The following is a 21,339-nucleotide window of genomic DNA, read 5'->3' on the forward strand; positions in this document are numbered from 1 at the left end:
CCTAAATAATCTGACCTCTTATCCACTAATCTAAACTTGAAATTTCACTTTCTTTCCCAGTATTCTTCAAACTAGTTTTGGTCTACCACATTTAATGTGCAATTACTACCTACCATGCCGGGCCAAAAAAAACTAAACAGCTAGATTGGATACTACGGTGTATGTAAACAGTCATCTTCAAAGAAAAAAATAAATTATTGTGATCAGAGATCACTAAAACATTTGGTGAAAACAAATCATACAAAAACAATATTAGAACTCACTGCTATGTTTAATAGTTACATTAAGAGCATTTCCACATGCGCAGTGCAAAGAGAACTCGAGGCAATGGTAGCCTAGACCTGTGTAGCCTTAAGAAAACTACTTATCAGTAAGGCTAATTGAAAAAAGGCTTTCATTTGCTAGAGAGCATAAAAAATTTACTCTGGAGCAAAGGAAAAAGTTCATGTGGGTTTATGAGTCTAAATTTATGTGTTCAAGAGTGATGGACACAACAGGGTAAGATGAGAGGCAGATTAACCCATCATGTCTAATGCTTACTATACAATCAGTGTACAGGACTGTGGGGCAGTGTTATGATCTGGGGTTGCTTTAGTTGGTCAGGTCTGGTTTCAGCAAAAGTGCATAAAATATGCACAGGCATTATCCATGATAAAGTGCCAGGATTCAACAAGCTTCATTTGTGATAGCATGACACCATGAGACATTATTTTCACACATGGATTAATCACCACAGAATCCAGACCTTAACTTTACTTAGAATATTTGCTTTATACAGTGGCCTGACTTTCCCATCATCAGTACAAGATAATAAAAAAAATTAATGCCGTTCTGGAAAGATATACATTTAATGACATTGCATAAGCTTATCAAAACAATGGCATGGCAAATGCATCCAAGGAAATATTAGTGTGTGTGACTTTTTTTGCCAGGCAGTATAGGAGAATTTTTATGTTTCTTTTACTAAGGAAAATAACAGAAAACCTGTGTACCTGCAAACTCACAGTTGCTGAATTAAATAAATGTTCAAATGTCTGTGACTGTATAAAAGAGGTTCAAAGGTACAGGTTACATTCTCACCGTGAAAGCTTTTTGGATGAAAAAGACATCAGAGAAAGCATTAACTCAATGTTTCTGTGAAGAAAAAGGTTTTATGTAGCTACAATAACCAATATCAATACTTTGCCACTAGCAACAAGAGCATATTTACAGCTCACTGCCTGGTAAAAGATGTGTAAGCATAAAAAAAAAACCTTCTGAGAGCAGTTAATTTTGCTAAAGATATTATACAAGAAGTACTCTATATATTCATTCATTCATTTTCTCCCGCTTATCCGTAATTCGGGTCGCGGGGGCAGCAGTCTAAGCAGGCCCCTGCCTTCGACTGCTGCCCAATCCTCACAGCACCGTCCCTTACGGTCCCTCCTGCAGGTGGTGAGCCCACGGGAAGTACTCTCTATATCTTACATTTAAATCAGTTGCAGTAGATAATCAACAGCAGCAAAATACAGTGTACTAAACAATATTTGATATAAATATAGTATCTATTACATAAATAATTAGGTGTAACCAATGTCTGTATAAAAGTGCATAAAATGGTTCCATGTAATCTGAATGGACCTCATTTATCAGTCTTTTATTAAAGTAATGTGTAATGTGTGTGTTAAATTGCTTAACTATATTAATCACTCATAATATAAAGTGTGTTGCCAACACAGTTTATTAAAAAAACATAAATTTACAACTAATTGGTAAAAGTGAGCGCATATAGGTAGACGTGAAAGTTTGACTCACTTCTACAGCAAGAAAAATATTTAGCCGTGTACCAACAGCTGAAAAATTAGGTGTGAATTAAGAAAATTGTGTGACAGGTACACAGAGGACAAAAAAATATTTCTGTTGTACTTAGGTGATTATGTAAAAGTATATCTCACATGGAACTGATAATATATAATTGTTTTATGTGTCAGCCAATTCACTGGACATGTTGGAAAGCTTTAACATATGCCATTGCATATAAAATCAATTTACAAACCCGATTCCAAAAAAGTTGGGACACTGTACAAATTGTGAATAAAAACAGAATGCAATGATGTGAAAGTTTCAAATTTAAATATTTTATTCACAATACAACATAGATGACATTTCAAATGTTTACACTGAAAAAAATTATCATTTTAAGGGAAAAATAAGTTGATTTAAAATTTCATGGCATCAACACATCTCAAAAAAGTTGGGACAAGGCCATGTTTACCACTGTGTGGCATCCCCTCTTCTTTTTATAACAGTCTGCAAACATCTGGGGACTTAGGAGACAGGTTGCTTAAGTTTAGAAATAGGAATGTTGTCCCATTCTTGTCTAATACAGGCTTCTAGTTGCTCAACTGTAGGTCTTCTTTGTCGCATCTTCCTCTTTATGATGCGTCAAATGTTTTCTATGGGGGAAAGATCTGGACTGCAGGCTGGCCATTTCAGTACTCCAGGATCCTTCTTCTACGCAGCCATGATGTTGTAATTGATGAAGTATGTTTTGAGACAATGTTCATTGTTAAAAGCGCTATACAAATAAAATGAATAGTATGTGGTCTGGCATTGTGATTTTGGAAAATGCAAGGTCTTTCCTGAAAGAGACTACGTCTGGATGGGAGCATATGTTGTTCTAGAACTTGGGTATACCTTTCAGCATTGATGGTGCCTTTCCAGATATATAAGTTGCCAATTCCACACGCACTCATGCAACCCCATACCATCAGAGATGAAGGATTCTGAACTGAGCGCTGATAAAAACTTGGGTTGTCCTTATCCTCTTTAGTCTAGATGACATGGCATCCCAGTTTTCCAAGAAGAACTTCAAATATTGATACGTCTGACCACAGAACAGTTTTCCACTTTGCCACAGTCCATTTTAAATGAGCCTTGGCCCAGAGAAAACGCTTGCGCTTTTGGATCACGTTAAGATATGGCTTCTTTTTTGACCTAAAGAGTTTTAACCAGCAACAGTGAATGGCACGGTGGATTGTGTTCACCGACAACGTTTTCTGGAAGTATTCCTGAGCCCATGTTGTGATTTCCATTACAGTAGCATTCCTGTATGTGATGCAGTGCCGTCTAAGGGCCCGAAGATCACGAGCATCCAGTATGGTTTTCCAGCCTTGATCCTTACGCACAGATTGTTCCAGATTCTCTGAATCTTTGGATGATATTATGTACTGTAGATGATGATAACTTCAATCTCTTTGCAATTTTTCTCTGAGAAACTCCTTTCTGATATTGCTCTACTATTTTTCGCCACAGCATTGGGGGAATTGGTGATCCTCTGCTCATCTTGACTTTTGAGAGACACTGCTGCGCTGAGAGGCTCTTTTTATACCCAATCATGTTGCCAATTGACCTAATAAGTTGCAAAAGGGTCCTCCAGCTGTTCCTTATATGTACATTTAACTTTTCCGTCCTCTTATTGTTACCTGTCCCAACTTTTTTTAAATGTGTAGCTCTCATGAAATCCAAAATAAGCCAATATTTGGCATGACATTTCAAAATGTCTCACTTTCAACATTTGATATGTTTTATATATTCTATTGTGAATAAAATATGTTTATGAGATTTGTAAATTATTGCATTACTTTTTTATTCACAATTTGTACAGTGTCCCAACTTTTTTGGAATCGGGTTTGTATAAGCAGTTTAAGAGATAGCAAATACATTAGGCATGGTCAAATGAACTATTTATACATTTTGAAAGGAAAGAAGGCATCAGTGAACTTAAGAACAATTAAAGGCCTGGAAACCCACAGAACAACTGCAGTAGATAACAGAAGAATTTCTTGTCTGTTAAAGAAAAACCCCTATACAACAGTTGACCAGATCAAGTACATCCAGCAGGAGATAGGTAAATCTGTGTCAAAGTCAACAATCAAGAAAGGACTTCATTAGAGTACAGTTTACCATAACAGTGAATCCATGTCTAAGCCTTAAACACCAGAAGACATGATTAAAATTTGACAAAGGGTCTGAAAAATGTCCTGGAACAACATACTGTGAATGTTGACAAAGATGAAAGAAAGCCCAGATTGTACCACAATGATGAAAGGGGAACTCAAAATGCAGACGGAAATCAACTGCTTATGAAACAAAACATTAGAATTTTTATAAAAATAAAAATAAAAGAATGTTGAGTGTACAGTAGTGCTATATTATCTGCTATTATCAGCATATGTGTAAAAGCTTTTTGGATGGTACTTAATAATGTAGATAAAAGACCCAAAGAATACTCCTATACCAATTCAGACAGAGAGAGAACACAGAGAATGTTCTGCAATGGTTATGACAATCACCTAAGCTGAATATGACGGAGCATTTGTTTAACATCATAAAAGGAAAAAAACACCCAAAGAACTAACAGAAGAACTAAAGGCCTGTCAGAAGCTGATCATTAAAGTCAGTAGTTTAATGTTTAAAGTTTGGACATGAGGGACATGGGGTATATCGGTAGGAGAATGCTGAGGATGGAGCTGCCAGGAAGAAGGAAGGAATTTTGAGTCCAGTATGATTCATTTTTTTCTTCTAAGAGCCAAAGTTGCCTTATGAATTGGCTCTTCTTCATCTTTCACTTTCTTTTAATGCAATGTAACACTTCATTCAGTTGGCTAATTCAAATATCTAAATTAATTTTGCCAGTGCTTGCATTTCATGGTGTCATTTTAAAGACAGATAAGTTCAATTGAATTCAGTTCAGTTTAATTTAATCTGAATAGCACTTCAACAATGGGCATTGTTACAAAGCGGCTTTACAGACGTAAACATATTAAGAATATACATTTTATTCCATAAATTATTCCATATGCAGAGGAGTATATCGGTAGGAGAATGCTGAGGATGGAGCCGCCAGGTAAGAGGAAAAGAGAAAGGCCAAGAAAGAGGTTTATGGATGTGGTGAGGAAAAACATGCAGGTAGTTGGGTTAAAAGAGGCAGATGTAGAGGACAGGGGGGTATGGAGACGGATGATCCGCTGAGGCAACCACTAATGGGAGAAAACGAAAGAAGAAGAAAAAGAGAAGAAATTATTCCCTATAAGTTTTTTCCAATGAGTGAGCCAGCAGCGATACCGGGAAGGAAACACTCCCAGTAGTTATTAATTATATTTTAATAGTTGTTTAGGTTATCAACTGTTTACTTATGGAGACTTGAGTGCAAAACTATTCATGACTGATACTGTAAGTGTCTGATCTGGTATGGCGTAATCTACTGTCAACAATCTGCTGCATGTGTACACACAGTCTAAAGCACTTTATTAGAAACACATTTAAACCTACTTATTTATATAACTGTAGGGCCATCCCAGTGGCCTTCCCAGTCCCCAGATTTGAATTACCGACAAAATAATTTATGCATAAATTTACTCAAACCATTGATAATTTAGCAATTATGTATTCTGAGAAATTAATACATATTCATTTACATTACTAATGCCCATCTAGGGTGTTTGGTTGCATGACAAAAGACTTGTTTACAAGTTGTATTATGTGTGTATTACAAGTAGTTATTAATTATTGAAATATTCAGTAGTATGGTGAGAACCCAGCCATTAGGGTTGCACAAGCTAGTGCACTCTTAGTGCCGGTCCCAAGCCCAGATAAATGGGGAGGGTTGCGTTAGGAAGGGCATCCAGCGTAAAACATGTGCCAAATCAAATATGCGGATCAGGAATCAGAATCTCATACTAGATCGGTCTAGACCCAGGTTACCAATGACCGCTACTGTTGGCCAAAGGAGAAGAAGGAGAGGAAGACGTCTACAGAGACAGCAGAAAATAGAGAAGTGTAGGAGAGTGGAGATAAGGGTTGGTACATTAAATGTTGATACTATGACTGGTAAAGAGAGAGATAGCTGATATGATGGAGTGGAGAAAGGTAGATATGTTGTGTGTTCAGGAGACCAAGGGGAAAGGGAGTAAGACCAGGAGCATTGAAGGGGGGTTTAAACTGTTCTTTCCTGGTGTGAATGGAAAGAGAAATAGTGTAGGGGTGATTCTGAAGAAAGAGTACAGTAAGAGTGTAGTGGAGGTGGAGAGAGTTTCTGATAGGGTAATAAACATGAAGCTGGAAGTTGAAGGGGTGATGCTAAATGTTATCAGTGCCTATGCTGCACAAGTCAGCTGTGAGATGGAGGAGAAGGAAAAATTTTGGAGTGAGTTAGATGAACTGGTAGAAGGTATACCTAGGAATGAACGATTGGTGATTGGGTTCAGAATCAGAATCAGAATCAGAATCAGGTTTATTGGCCAAGTGTGTTGACACACACAAGGAATTTGGTTCCAGCTGTTAGTGACTCTCAAAAGTACAGCCATAAATAAAACCTATACATGACAAAACAGACAAGACAAGACAAAAACAGACTATACAAGACAATACAGACAATGTGAGACAGTATAGACAGTGTGGGTATTAAATAGGGATACAGATCAGTAATGTACATAAAGTGTGAGAGTGCATGGTAGTGCAAATGACAGTATTGTGTGTCAGGTATGATTAGAGAGTTACCTGTCTCACCTGTTGTTTTCTGCCTGTCAGGAAGCTGGTGATCCATTGACAGGTGGCAGGGTGTATAGTGAGGTTTAGGAGTTTGGACTGGAGAATTCCTGGAATTATTGTATTAAAAGCTGAACTAAAGTCAACAAACAGAATCCGGTTAGACAGCATTGGATGGTGGTCTGTAGGATGGTTTTAGAGCTGAAGAAGAAGAGGAGGAAAGTGAGGCCTGAAAGAAGAATAAGATAGTGAACACTAAAGGAGGAAAACTGTAGTATGAGATTTAGGGAAGAGGTCAGACAGGGGCTCGGTGGTGGTGAAGAGGTGCTGGATGATTGGGCAACTACTGCAGAAGTGATAAGGAAGACAGCTAGAAAGGTACTTGGTGTGACATCTGGACAAAGAAATGTGGTGGTGGAATGAGGAAGTGCAGGAAAGCATAAGGAAAAAGAGGTTGGCAAAACAGAACTGGGATCGACAGAGTTATGAGAAAAGTAGACAGGAGTACAAGGAGATGCGGCAGCAGGTAAAGAGGGATGTGGCGAAAGGCATATGAGGAGCTGTATGAGAAGTTGGACAAAAAGGAAGGAGAAAAGGATTTGTACTGATTGGCCAGGCAGAGGGACCGAGCTAGGATGGATGTGCTGCAAGTTAGAGCAATAAAGTTGATCATTTGTAAGCAGCAGTATGGTTTCATACCGAGGTAGAGCACCACAGGTGCATTATTTGCTTTGAGAATGTTGATGGAGAAGTATAGAGAAGGTCAGAAGGAGTTGCATTGTGTGTTTGTGGATTTTGAGAAAGCGTACGACAGGGTGCCGAGAGAGGAGTTGAGGTATTGTATGAGGAAGTCAGGTGTGTCAGAGAAGTATTTGAGGGTGGTGCAGGACATGTATGAGGACAGTGTGACAGCAGTGAAGTGTGCAGTAGGAACAACAGACTGGTTTAAGGTGGAGGTTGGGTTGCATCAAGGATCGGCTCTAAACCCTTTCTTGTTTGCAGTGGTGATATACAGGTTGACAGACGAGGTCAGACAGGAGTCTTCGTGGACAATGATGTTTGCGGATGATATTGTTATTTGTGGTGAGAGTAGGGAGCAAGTTGAGAAGAGCCTGGAGAGGTGGAGATATGCGCTGGAGAGAAGAGAAATAAAAGTCAGTAGGAGTAAGACAGAGTACATGTGTGTGAATGAGAGGGAGAGCAGTGGAGTGGTGAAGTTACAGGGAGAAGAGGTGGAGAAGGTGGAGGAGTTCAGGTACCTGGGATCAAAAGTGTAAAGTAATGGAGAGTGTGCTGGAGAAGTGAAGAAAAGAGTGCAGGCAGGGTGGAGTGGGTGGAGAAGAGTGGCAGAAGTGATTTGTGATAGAAGAGTATCTGCGAGAGTAAAAGAGAAAGTTTATAGGACTGTGGTGAGACCTGTGATGTTGTATGGTTTAGAGCTTTTTGACTAAAAGACAGGAGGGGGAGCTGGAGGTAGCAGAGCATGTGCAGAGGAGGGACATGGGTATATCGGTAGGGGAATGCTGAGGATGGAGCCACCAAGAGGGAGGAAAAGAGGAAGGCCAAAGAGAAGGTTTATGGATGTGGTGAGGGAAGACATGCAGGTGGTTGGGGTGAAAGAGGCAGGTGTACAGAACAGGGGGGTATGAAGAAGGATGATCCGTTGTGGCGACCCCTATTGGGAGAAGCTGAAAGAAGAAATTAGAGATGGCAATAAACCTAAGCCCAAGTAATGAAATAATAATGTTAGTATTATAATAATGGAAAAAAAAAAAGGTTTATTTACTGAATTTCAGCTCATATTTTGGTCACCATTTTGGTATTATTTTGGTTGGCAGGTTACATTATAAATGGTTAACACTGAGTACCTCTATATCAGAGATGCCCAAACTAGAGCCCACTTTTGATTTGGCCTGCAATGCTTCATATGAGAATAATATTAATAAAAAGCCACTAATTGAAATCTTTATTTATAATTTAGTACTTAATATAATATTTTGTTTTATTTTTAAGCTGCAGAAATGTAAATTAAGGTGAAATGTAGAGAATATTATTGAATTGTAATCAGTCCAATTTGTACAAATATTTTTTTTTTTAAAGGAGCTGCTTAATGTCTCTCATTAGAGGTCACTGATATTACAAGCAAATGTCTGTCTACCTTATAGCCTGATCGCTGCACTGGGCATTGATTGCAATTGTACTATAAATGGGATTGTTTCTATTTTTATGGTGTACTATTTATACGTTTAATTAAACTAGAAAAATGTAAAAGTTAAACTGGATTAATTAATAGAGGTGTTTTTGTTGTATTTTTTTTTACTTTCCAGATAATTACAGTCATTATTTCCTAAATATTATGAAATCAGAAATTATGGAAACTATGGGCAGCTTTAACTTTAATATAATGTCATATGATTTAGTATAATTCAACATTTATTTGTTTGTCCCATATCTGATATTTAAGTTAGATTTTACGCCCTTTATAGGAAAAAAAACTTTGGACCCCTCTCTTCTAGATGCAAAAAATCACGTCACATTCGCTTTCTCCGAGTCCTGTATTTCATAAGATTTCCCATCAGTCCCTCAAACCGGAAACGGAAATAAGTGTGAAGATAACGGATGGTCTGATGTTCGAGAAAATAGATTCCTAATGCCGGAAAATATCACTGTTTGTTGAAATACACGTTTAGACACAGTGGCTTACGGGTTATTATCGTAGTAACGGATTTAAAAAGGTTTTATTTCAGTGGTTAGTTTTTTTTTTTTTCTACCGACCTGTGAGGTGTAGCTCGTGTTCGGCTAACTACGCTAACTGACTCGTTGGCTAAATACGCAGTTTGAGGCCAGGGTCATCACATCTGCCCATATTCTCCTTCGTTAGTGGTCTACGTAGCCAGCGTCTGAAACGATGTCTTTAAAACTCTAATCAGTAAAACATTTGCGGATTTTGAGGGGATCCTTTTCGTTTTCCAGGCTATAAACCTGTCGGAAGTGAGAAGGCCTCTGAGTAGCTAACTAGCAGGTAGCCAATTCCAAAGGAAACGAGATTTGGTTGGGCAAACAAAGGTAAGAATCATTTGGTCTTCAAGCAACATTGACAATTAGCCAGTTTTAAATTTACTGACAGTAGTACCATTGTGTATTTGTTTGTCTTTCACTTTTTATTTGTGTGCAAACTAGGCTAGCTATTTTATTAGCCTATTGGTTATCATTGACATGACTTATTAGGTGACGCTAATAACAATGGAACATTTTTTCCACCGATAAATACGAATACGTGCTGTCGCTGGTGATATAAACGACTAAACATTTTCACCATAGTTATGGATATGATCGTGTTAAATACCAAGATCCTCCTGTTCGTTGTTAAATTTTGGTTTATGACGTAAAAAAGACTGATCGCTAGCTGTTTAGCCAGACTGCTGCTTTAATTGGATCATCGGTTTTGGTGGACGGTGTAGTTCAGGATGTGTTGCCTGGTTGAGGGTGATCTAGTCTCGGTTAGTTGTCGTGTTGGTCTCCTTTCATGGTGCCATTTTGTTTCCATTTTTTCTGTCAGGGTCCATTTTTAAGGCCAGTTCGAGAGAAACGTGTTAACCGGTTAGAAATGATTGGATAGGCTTCATAACAGCCAGAAGCTGCTAACACACAGGCTGAGCTGGCCAGACTGGTAGACCAGCATATTGTAACACTTATTATTATCATAGTATTATTATTATTATTATTATTACACCATTTTTAAGATTGAGTGGTAGAGTTGCTTTTGATTTGAGTTCCATAATCTGATGTGGATGCATAAAATGTCATTAGTATGATTGTAATGTCTGAAAGACAGACAGGTTTGTTCTGTTAGATCAATCGTACCAGCTGCTTCTTGACCTTGAGTCATTTGTACTCATCTAAGAGCAGTATCCAGTATTATCCAGATCCAGTCATTTTATTTCAACACATGCGTGAAAGAACGGTATCCTCTGTGTCCTTGCTACAGCTGAACATGTATTGAGCTTCAAATGCTTTGTTTATAACTCTTTATTTTGTCCTTGTGTTGAACACGTTTGCTGATTTGTCTCACCAGGTGGTGCTGACTTCTTCCTCCTGGGTCTGCAATGGAGGGTTCAGACAATTCAGATCAAGGCAGTAACGAACAGGCCGATTCGCAACGCAGGCAACAGCAGGATCGCCTCAACCGAGAAGAGGCTTTCTACCAGTTTGTTAATAATCTGAGTGAGGAGGACTACAGGATGATGAGAGACAACAATCTTTTTGGCACACCAGGTAACTGTGCTGTTTTTCTTTGTTGTTTGCTTATTACTGTTGTTTTTTTGTATGTTACTGCTTCTTTCTGTTTGTGGGGACTCTTAAAAGTCAAGTGATTCTCTACACGCTTTATCCATTGTTGCTTGGTATCGCTACAGACCTTTCATATAGTACTTTTCTCATTTCTTCAGTAGGGGGTTACCTTAAATTGTTTAAAGTGGGGTATGATCAATACTTAATGCCATTTACATTTATGGCATTTAGCAGACGCCCTTGTCCAGAACAACGTACAAGAGTAAAAACTTTGGGTACATTGTATGTACTTACCTCCCACACTCTAAATCCTGGTAACACACAAATTAAGGATGAGTGTTTGTCATTGTGGATTTTGGATTTGCAGTTATGTGTGCAGATTTAATACTTGTAATTTTTTTTCTCGGGGGTGGGACGATATTAGGTTTACGTGTAGTATTTTTCTCTTCTGGAAAAGTTCTGGAAAGCTATTGAAAACCATAGCAGAAGCAACCGAGTTATAATTGTGTGGTTAGGTTAAAAGTGTGTTTTAATTGCTTAAAACAAAACCACACAATTTTACGACCCTCTGAAGATGTCCAATTCATTTCTGTCCCAGGATAGTGGAAAGGAATGTTATTTTGGAGCATCCTTTAGCCAAGACCCCTGCCAGGAGATGGCATTGAATGGACAATTCTTGTCCTGGTAAGTCTGGTGGTTTTCAGTAATGTCCTGTTCCTGGTTCACAAGTTTTTTTTTTTTTTTTTTTTAAACCAAACACATCGTCCACTTACGTTACGGAAACACTGTGATATTCTGCATATTCGACTTTGTCTTGACAGATCTAACAGCTTTGGTCCTTATGTTTTGCCTATGCTTCTTGGTCAAAATGGAAAGCACTATACAGAGCCATTGTGAATCTTGGCACAGGTTCCCTGGTGGTCTAGTGGTTAGGATGCGGCGCTCTCAACGCTGCTGCCCGGGTTCGATCCCCGGTCAGGGAACCGACCCCGGCCATTATTGTTGCACAAGCCTTAGTGCCGGTCCCAAGCCCAGATAAATGGGGAGGGTTGCGTTAGGAAGGGCATCCAGCGTAAAAACGTGCCAAATCAAACATGCGGATGATCCGCTGTTGCGACCCCTAATGGGAGAAGCCGAAAGAAATGAAGATTGTGAATCTTGGCACAAATTAATCTGAAGGGCCAGGTATGATCTCGCCCCTTTTAATTAAGATTTTGATTTGGAACCATTTTATGCATAGTTTGTCCCTCAAGTTTTTAGCAAAGCATTTCATGCATCCATGATTTACTTCATTTTTGTCTGTTATTAGGAATATAACATTCATTACATAGTGTTGAATATTTGTTAGATGCAGTTGTTCCTTCTCATTAAAAGATGACAGTTGAGTAATTTTACATATTAGCTTTCTGGTGCTTTTTTCTTTTTTTTTTTTTTCTTTCTTTTGTAAACTGTGTCTCTGCGGTTCAGGTACATGCATGATTTCATTCAATTTGACTAGTCCTTGGTCATGAAAAATGTTTTGGCACTTTGCATTCAGAGACTAACAGATGAATATTGCCCTGCCGTAGAGGAAACCAAATCAAGGAAATCTGGTTTGCATTTGTCTAAACATAAAGTTTATAAAACAGACATATTTACCATATTAGGGTATTGTGGGTTTTGAGTGGAGTTTGCACCAAAGCAATTGGTTATAAATTCCCCCTTTAATTGTCTATGGTCGTTTAATTTGCTGGAAAAAAACTGAAGTAGAAACTAAAGCTAGTCGCATCCTGAAATGGACAATACTATTGTCTGTTATTTTGCCAGTCTACCACCAGACAATCTAATTCATTCTTTTTCATTATTATTATAATTTAGCTTGGACTTTCTTTAACTGTATAATTTCACAGTTCTCATGTACTGTCCCCCCCCCCCCCCCCCCCTCCCCCTCTAGTTAATATAGCCAAGTTGTTGGACTAGTGATAATCTAAAGACTAAAAGTCGGATATGCAGCATTTTACAAATTCTTATACAGCGCTTAGCTACTTATTGATGTCATTACATGTCTATAATTTCTAAATAAAGAATTAATATTTCTGGTAATGTATATTAATTTCGCTACTTGCTTTCAGTAGTCTTTGTACTTGCCTGAAGTCGCTGAATAAAGTGATGCTGAAAGCCCTTGGCATCCCTCTTACCCATTCTCCCAACACTCATACACGTATACATGTGGTTCTAAATCACAGACGGACCTTAAAGATATAAAGATTGATCAATATTTTAACCATGAATGTATTTTTTTTTTTTTATTATTATTATTAGGTGAAATTACAGAGGAAGAGTTGTTGAACCGCCTTCATCAAATTAGGGATGGTTCTGAACAGCAGCAGCCACATAGTAGCAGCAGCAGTACCAACAGTCCTGAAGTCAGTAGGGGAGAGCCCAGAGGTATGTCTGTTTGTCCTCTAATTCACAAATACATGATATAGCAATCACACAGTGTGAGCTTGTTTTAGAGAATTTGATCACAACATGTACCTAAACAGTTTATTTTTTTTTTATTCCCAGTTTCTGAGACTGAGGGTACCGAAGATGCATCTAATGGCGACACACTTCTTGACTGGCTCAACACTGTGCGTCAAACTGGAAACACCACAAGAAGCGGGCACCGGGGAAACCAGTCGTGGCGGGCAGTGAGCCGAACCAATCCAAGCAGTGGAGACTTCCGCTTCAGCTTGGAGATTAACATCAATCGCAACCTAGCCGAGCAGCAGACACAGACTGACGCTGATCGGCTAGACACAGACCAAAGCCGTGCTGAAGACTCTGTAGATGAACCTGAGGCACCCATGGAGGCGGCAGAGGTGGTTGAAGAGCCTGTGGTAGAAGAGATGGCTGTTATAGTTGAACCCGAGCTTCCTGCACCTAATATCCCAGCTGTAACTCGGCCGGCAAGCCCACAAAATCAGCAACCCCCACCTTCTCTAAATCCTCCTCAAGTAGAGCGCCCAAGTAGAGGCCAGATTAGAGCTCGTAGCCCAAGCCCAGAACAGCGCAGAACCAGGGCACGAACAGCTAGGAGTCATTTAGCTGTCAGCCTGGACCAGTTAGATGGGCTTCCGCAGTCTCGCCATGGACTACCCGCTCGAAGTCCAGATCCTGTCCCAGAAGTTCATGAAGATGGCAGCTCCAGGACACGACTACATGTTCTTTCTCGGCAGAATATACAGTTAGAAAGCGAGGAAACTATAGCATCTACGGAGCCCCAACCAGCACCTCAGCCCCATCAGGAAAACGAAACACCTTCAGGTGAAGCGGGTGCTTCTGGACGACGTCCCCCAACAATAATGCTGGACTTGCAGGTTCGTCGGGTGAGACCAGGTGAGTACAGAGAGAGAGACAGCATTGCTAACCGTACCCGCTCACGATCACAGACCTCCAACAACACATTCTTGTATGAAACAGAGCGTGGAGGCTTTCGAAGGACCTTTTCACGGTCGGAGCGGGCTGGTGTGAGGACGTATGTCAGCACTATCCGTATTCCCATCAGGAGGATCTCAGATGCCGGGCTTGGTGAAGCCACATCCATGGCTCTGCAGTCCATGATCCGGCAGATAATGACTGGTTTTGGTGAACTCAGCTACTTTATGGACTCTGATTCAGACTCCACAGACTCAAGCCGTGGCTCCAATCCTGCGGCAGATCTCGCTGATGCTCTGGGAAATCCAGATGCTGGAAGTCCATCTACTGTAACTGAGCCATCACCTGGGGCAGGAGGCTCAAATCAGAGTGGTTTAGAAGCACAGACTGAAGAGAGGGAGGAAACTGGTGCGAGTCTAAGAGAGAGCAGGGCAAGGCAACGTGCTCCTATCAGCCTAGAGGAGTCTGGTTCTTTGCCCTTTCTGCGACTTGCACATTTCTTCTTGCTCAACGATGAAGATGATGATCAGCCCAGGGGCCTCACCAAAGAGCAAATTGATAACCTTTCTATGCGCAATTTTGGTGAGAATGATGCACTCAAGACCTGTAGTGTCTGCATTACAGAGTATGCTGAAGGCAACAAGCTTCGTAAACTTCCCTGCTCACACGAGTACCACGTGCATTGTATAGACCGTTGGCTTTCGGAGAATTCAACTTGCCCCATCTGCCGCAGGGCAGTTCTTGTTACTGCCAACAGAGAGAGTGTTGTCTAGACACTTATAATTCTTCATACTATTCTTTATTCTTTCGCCTTACTATAATATTCGGTACCTTGTAACGAATGGTGTCTTGTAGACACGAAAACCCTAACTATATTAAAGCATCAATTTGACAAGATGTGTAGAATACATTTACAGAGACACTTCACTTCTGCTCGAATCCAGACTTTTACTGCCTGAAGGTTTCAGTGAAATAGTAAATATTCTTTATCCAAAATATGTTTGATTCCCTTGCAACCTTGTGATTTAAGAATTAAGAACTAATCATTTGTGCTTATATGTTAGACTTGGTACAATTTGATTAGATGGAAATCAGGCAAACTGATAGTCGAAAGATATATTTATGTACAATGTATTGCTTTTGGATTATCTAAAGAATTGTTTCGATCCAGTGTAATTACAGTTTGGACACCATTTTAGGTTCTCAGCGAAATACGTTTTTTTTTTTTTTATTATTTTTTATTAAATATAAGTGTAAAAAGATTTAATGCTATTAAATGATCTATAAGTGAGTTTTCAGTTTGGCCAACAAGAACCTTTACTTCAACTAAGGATTGTTTCCTCAAGCATCAATTATGCTTAGTCTAATATATTGTCACTGGGAGTTCTTAAAAAAGCATTTTTAGCCTTAATTTAATCTGTTTCTGGAATATCTTTTACTGGTTTTTGTAGAAAATGCTTTCCTGGGTATTATGTAAAAAAAATAAAAAATTGTTTAGATGCGAGTTTCAAGCCCTATAATAATGTCATATTTACTCCCGAGGCTTTTCATCTTAAAATAGGTCGTTTAGGATACTGACTCATATCATTTCATATTTCAGAACAAGGTAAAAGACTTGCCTACATATCACAATTGCTAGTGCAATATTTATAAACAAAGGATTTGATCTGTATAAACATGATACAGACTGTGAGTTTAATTTGACGAGTTATCTCATAGAAACACTTTCTGTCTTCTGTATATTGCAATAGCACTACTCTGTTGTGCCGAACTGAAACACTGAAGGTTATTTCTTCATATTATACAATAGTATGTTTTTAATGTATTTGGTAAATAAAGGTTCTGGTTGAAAAGTACAGAAGAATAAGTAAAGATGGATAAAAAAAAAAACAAGCATAAAGTTGTCTTAATCCTTCTGAAGTGGAGCTTATTATCCCATGTATTCTCTCTGCCTGGTCACAGCAGGAATTCACAATTATGAATTATTATTATTATTATTATTATTTTTTTTTTTGTTGCACTTTTGGCATGCAGCCTCCCTTAATGCAGTTTAACTATAGTTCAGAATGTTTTATAAATACAAGTTACATTATAGTCAAGAGGGTGGAGTTTTTTTTTTAGTATGTATAGGCCTTCAGTTGAAATATTTTGTTGGTCGTTTGTATGGCTAACCCACTAAGTTTCAATCTTCAATTATGCTGACAAACTTATTACATAAAAAAACCCAACAAAAAATCACCCCATAGCAGTGTGTTGTGCTAATTGAACCCATAGTGCTTCCTACTTTGGGCGCGTTCTGAGACTGTGATGGTGACATTTAATACATTTTAATGTGGGACCCCTTGGACTTTTTTAATGAAATGAATTCTAGTTCTGCACATTGTCAGTATTTTTGTGTGTTCTCTCACCTTATGTTCAGTTCGCTCTATTATTAACCTGAATGAGTCACTATATGAGCTTCTGAACTCCAGGAAAGTGTGCGTAGGTGTGCATCTGAATTCAAGAAGGAAAACGCAGGCTTTAAACTTTTAATAGATGTTCCTAAATTTGTTTTGTGAGGATCTTGGTTTAATATTGGCCCTTCTTTTCATTAAGTTGATTTTTGGATGTTCTCCCCAGAAGCTGATATTCTGCTGCAACTAGTGTATATATGGGTTCCTTCAAGCCATGTTGTATGTGTGTGTGTAAAATATACAGTGTGAAACCACAAAAGCCTAATTATTTATATAGAATGTGAATCATAACAAACTAACTGCACTATCCTATTTTTTATTATTATTAAATAAGCTTGGGTAGTTAAGGATGAGCTTCACTTGAAGGCTTTTTTATTCATTGGTTTAAAAAGAGAATGTAAGCTATGGATTGTGTTTGTAAAACCTGCATTTTGGTGACTTAAAGTCGGTCACTTAATGTTTAACTTTTTGAGTAAACCATATCAGAACCTGTGCATATTACAATGGACCTCATGTGTTTGTATTTATTTATCCAATTAGATATTTTCATTTGTGTTTTTTAGAAAAATTGACCATATGGACCTTATAACAGCAAATGAAATGCAAACAGTCTCTTCCATTGTATTTAAATTAGGGCTGCAACTAACGATCGTTTTGTTAATTGATTAATCGGACGATTTTTCTTCTTCGGTTAATTGGATAAAAGTTTTGCTTGTAAAGTTTATTATTAGTTTAATAGTTTATTAGAAGTATATCAAACCCTAATTCAGGGTATTTATATATATATATAATATTAAGTGTACTTAAAATTGCAAAAACCACACATTGAGTTTAACTATCTTTAATTCAGCCATTTAAAAAAACAAAAACTGTCCTTTGAACAAATTCCCTCATGCTGGGTTTATTTCTTTCTGTAATAAAAACAACAAAAAACCACCAGCATTTGAGTATAAAAGGTGAAGCAGTTAGTGTAAATTATCATTTGTATTGTATTTTTCAGATGGCAAGTTGACAACAATGCTTAAGAAATCTATATAAAATAATACATTGTTTTAAAAAAAATACACATTTTGTTCAGTTCTGAAGATATAAGCATCTAGAATATATAATTGATTACATTTTCTATAATAAATGATATATGCATAAATAAAATATAAAAACATTGAAAATAAGCATTTGAACGTAGTAAAGCCGCAATAAATCACAATTAAAGACCTACGTTTTATGTAGCAAACAAACGCTATAAAAAGAGAATGGAACGGAGAAACGCTTCAAGCTAACAGGCTTAATTTAAAAAAACAAAAAAAAAAATGCATTGGTGTACAAATGCATAAGCCACGACAGTGACTAAAAATGTATTCGTTTGCTGCTTTTGGATTTAGTTTGTTTGCATCGTTTTGAATTGAATCAACCTGATGCTCGCGAGTCACGACAGAACATATCCAGTGCGACTGTCCCGAAGTTACAAACAAACAGTTTACACAACAGTACTGCATTAAACTACACCCTTTCCACATGATGAGGAAATACAGTTTTTGCTCACAGTTTTTGTTCCTTCATCCGTGACACCAATGTGTTTTTTTTTTCACGTGCTCGTGCAACACTGTGGTACTTCCATCCCATTCAATCTCCGCTTTGTATAACTTCCACATACAGTACTACTGTACTGTCTGCCATTTCCACAAAGTGGCTGTGTCATCTTGCCATCATGCTAACCTGTATCTTGACCAGCCCAACTAATCGATAACGGCATTCGTTGACAATGAATTTCATTATTGATTATTATTGATTTGATCGATTTTTTTGTTGTTGCAGCCCTAATTCAAACTGGAATGATATATGACTCAAAAGTTGAACGCTTAAGGTTCTTTTTAATCCTTGAAAATGTAACTCTCATTTTTAGTTTTTTTTTTTTTTGGTGTTTAAAATTGAAATGAAGATTATGAAGGTGTCCAGTATTAACAGTACTATAACTGGCTTTACACGAGTTTTTTTCTTTTTTAGACCAGTTCTTCCTTTGTCATGATAAATATGATTCCAAACATTTGCAGAAATATTTGCATCAAAGCAAATGAATACACCAATCAGCCATAACAAACTTATTTAAGAAAAAGAATTAAAAACACCTGTATAATATCATGTAGGTCTCATTTGTGCTGCCAAAAACAGCTTTGAAGCATGAACTCCACAAGTCCTCTATGTGTTGTGATGTCTGGCACCGAGACATTAGCAGCAGATACTTTTAGTCCTGTAAGTTGTGAGGTGGGGCCTCTGTGGCACAGATGTGTTTATGCAGCACATCTCACAAATGCCTTATAAGATTGAGATGTGAAAATGTGGAGGCCAAGAGCTCACTTAAAAGTCTGTGTCATGTTCAAGTGTAGCAAAAATTATCCTGAAAGTAGACACTGTCAGTAGGGAATATCCTAGCCACAAAGGGGTGAACTTGGTCTTTAACTCTGTTTATGTAGGTTGTACGTGTCAAACTAACATCCACCTGAATGCCAGGACCCAGTTTTCCCAGAGATAATTTATCGACATTTCACATGGTAGAAAAGAAAATGTGATTCATCAAAAGACCAGTCCACCTACTTAAATTTCTTCATGGTCCAGTTCAGATGTTCACATGCTCATTGTAGGTGCTTTTGATGTTCAGTATGGACACACAGTCTGGTCTTCTGTAAGATGAAAGACAAGACATGACCCGGGCACTGGTTGACCAGTTCTCCCACTCCCTCACAGGTGCCACTGTAATTACTTTTTTTTTTATGTCACCCTGCCAATAGATTTAATGTTATGGCTGATCAGTGTATGTGTTTTGTACAAACCCAGTTTCAAAAAAAGTTGGAACACTGTAAAATGTAAAAAAAAAAATCAATGTTTTGCAAATTTCAAACCCATATTGTATTCACAATAGAACATAGCAAACCTAAAAGTTAAAGTGGAGGAAATGTGCCATTTTCAAGGAAAAAAAGTTTCGATTTTGATGGCTGCAACATATGGATGGGGCAACAAAAGACCTAAATAACTAAAACTTTCTTTCGGCTTTTCCCATTAGGGGTCGCCACAGCGGATCATCCGCATGTTTGATTTGGCACATGTTTTTATGCTGAATGCCCTTCCTAACGCAACCCTCCCCATTTATCCGGGCTTGGGACCGGCACTAAGGCTTGTGCAACAATAATGGCTGGGGTCGGTTCCCTGACCGGGGATCGAACCCGGGCCGCAGCGGTGAGAGCGCCGCATCCTAACCACTAGACCACATAAAGAACTAATTAGGTTAATTGACAACAGCTCAGTAAGATGATTGGGTATAAATAGTGTATCTTAGAGAGGAAGAGTCTCTCAGAAGTAAAGATGGGCAGAGCTTCACCAATCTGAAAGACTGTACAAATTGTGGAACAATTTCAGAATATTGTTCAACATGAAATTGCAAAACAGTTGAATTTCTCATAATTTACCGTACACAATGCCATCAAACTTTCCAAAGAAATACCTGTGCACAAGGGACAAGGGGAAAAATCAATATTGGATGCCTGTCCTCTTTGGGCTTTATTATGATTTTGTAATAAGAATCACTGAATGGGCTCATTAACACCTCCAGAAATCATTGTGAAGACTGTTTGCCATGTCATCTACAAATGCAAGTTAAATTTTTATCATGCAGAGAAGAAGACATGTGTGAACATGATCCAGAAATACCTTCATCAGAATCAGAATCAGGTTTATTGGTCAAGTGTGTTGATACACACAAGGAATTTGGTTCCAGCTGTTAGTGAATCAAAGTACAGATATAACACTATACATTCAGCTTGGCCTCTACAAGACAAAACATAAAAGACAAGACAATACAGGCAATGTGAGACTTGTTAGTCCTCTCTGGACTAAAGCTCATTTAAATTTGCACTGAGGCAAAGTGGAAAACTGTTCTGTGGTCAGACAATTTAAAATGTGAATTTTTTTTGGAAACACGTCCTCCAGAATAAAGGCACTCAGTTCAAAAAGCCAAATCTTTGATGGAATGAGAGTGCATTAATGCCTCTGAAATGGGCAGCTTTCACCTTTGCTTTTCCATCAATACTGAATCGTATGCACAGTTTTTTTTAGAGCAACCAATGCTTCCATCCAGAAAATGTCTTTTTCAGGGAAGGACTTGCATATTCGAGCAAGACAATGCTAACTGCATACTGCATCTGTTACAATAGCATGACTTAGAAGTAGAAGAGTCCGGGTGCTAATCTGGCCTCATGCAGTCTAGACCTTTCACTATTTGAAAACAGTTTGGTGCATCATAAAACTAAAAAACTAACGAAAAACAAAAATACAATTAAACCCAGAACTGTTGAGCAGCTAGCATCCTATATTAGACACATGAGAAAAAAAAATCCTCTCCAAAACCTCTCCAACTGGAAAAGTTTCCAGATGTGCACATACAGAAGACATGATGCTACACAGTGGTAAACATGACCCCGTCCCAGCCTTTTTGAGACAACACCGTCAAATTCAAAATGACCTTATTTTTTTCCTTACAATGGTATATATTCTCAATTTAAATATTTGATATGCATTTTGTTTTATTGTGAATATAATATGGATTTATGAGATTTTGCAAATCATTGCATTATGTTTTTTATTTACATTTTAATGCAATTCAATTGATTTAACAATG

At 38.2% G+C, this 21,339-nt stretch overlaps 1 protein-coding gene and 1 long non-coding RNA gene across 3 annotated transcripts; one reads left to right on the forward strand and one right to left on the reverse strand.

The window, feature by feature from the left end:
* Window positions 1–9,067: 9,067 nt before the first annotated feature.
* On the forward strand, window positions 9,068–16,107 carry rlim (ring finger protein, LIM domain interacting). 2 transcript variants are annotated; one of them, XM_083560303.1, is made up of 5 exons: window positions 9,100–9,594; window positions 10,604–10,803; window positions 13,120–13,245; window positions 13,366–14,178; window positions 14,263–16,107. In XM_083560303.1, the coding sequence occupies exons 2-5, from the start codon at window positions 10,635–10,637 to the stop codon at window positions 14,988–14,990; spliced, it is 1,836 nt and encodes a 611-aa protein (XP_083416429.1). In that variant the 5' UTR covers window positions 9,100–9,594; window positions 10,604–10,634; the 3' UTR covers window positions 14,991–16,107. The 2 variants fall into 2 exon arrangements, with proteins under 2 accessions (XP_083416428.1, XP_083416429.1); XM_083560302.1 differs by having other exon boundaries at window positions 9,068–9,594; window positions 13,366–16,107.
* LOC310736742 lies at window positions 15,434–21,037 on the reverse strand. Its single transcript, XR_014536646.1, has 2 exons — window positions 19,943–21,037; window positions 15,434–19,599 (listed from the first exon to the last, which is right to left on the reverse strand). It is a non-coding gene; the product is annotated as an uncharacterized lncRNA (long non-coding RNA).
* Window positions 21,038–21,339: the final 302 nt, after the last annotated feature.

This window comes from Silurus aristotelis (assembly GCF_946808225.1).
Source record: "Silurus aristotelis genome assembly, chromosome: 14".
Lineage (NCBI taxonomy): Eukaryota > Metazoa > Chordata > Actinopteri > Siluriformes > Siluridae > Silurus > Silurus aristotelis.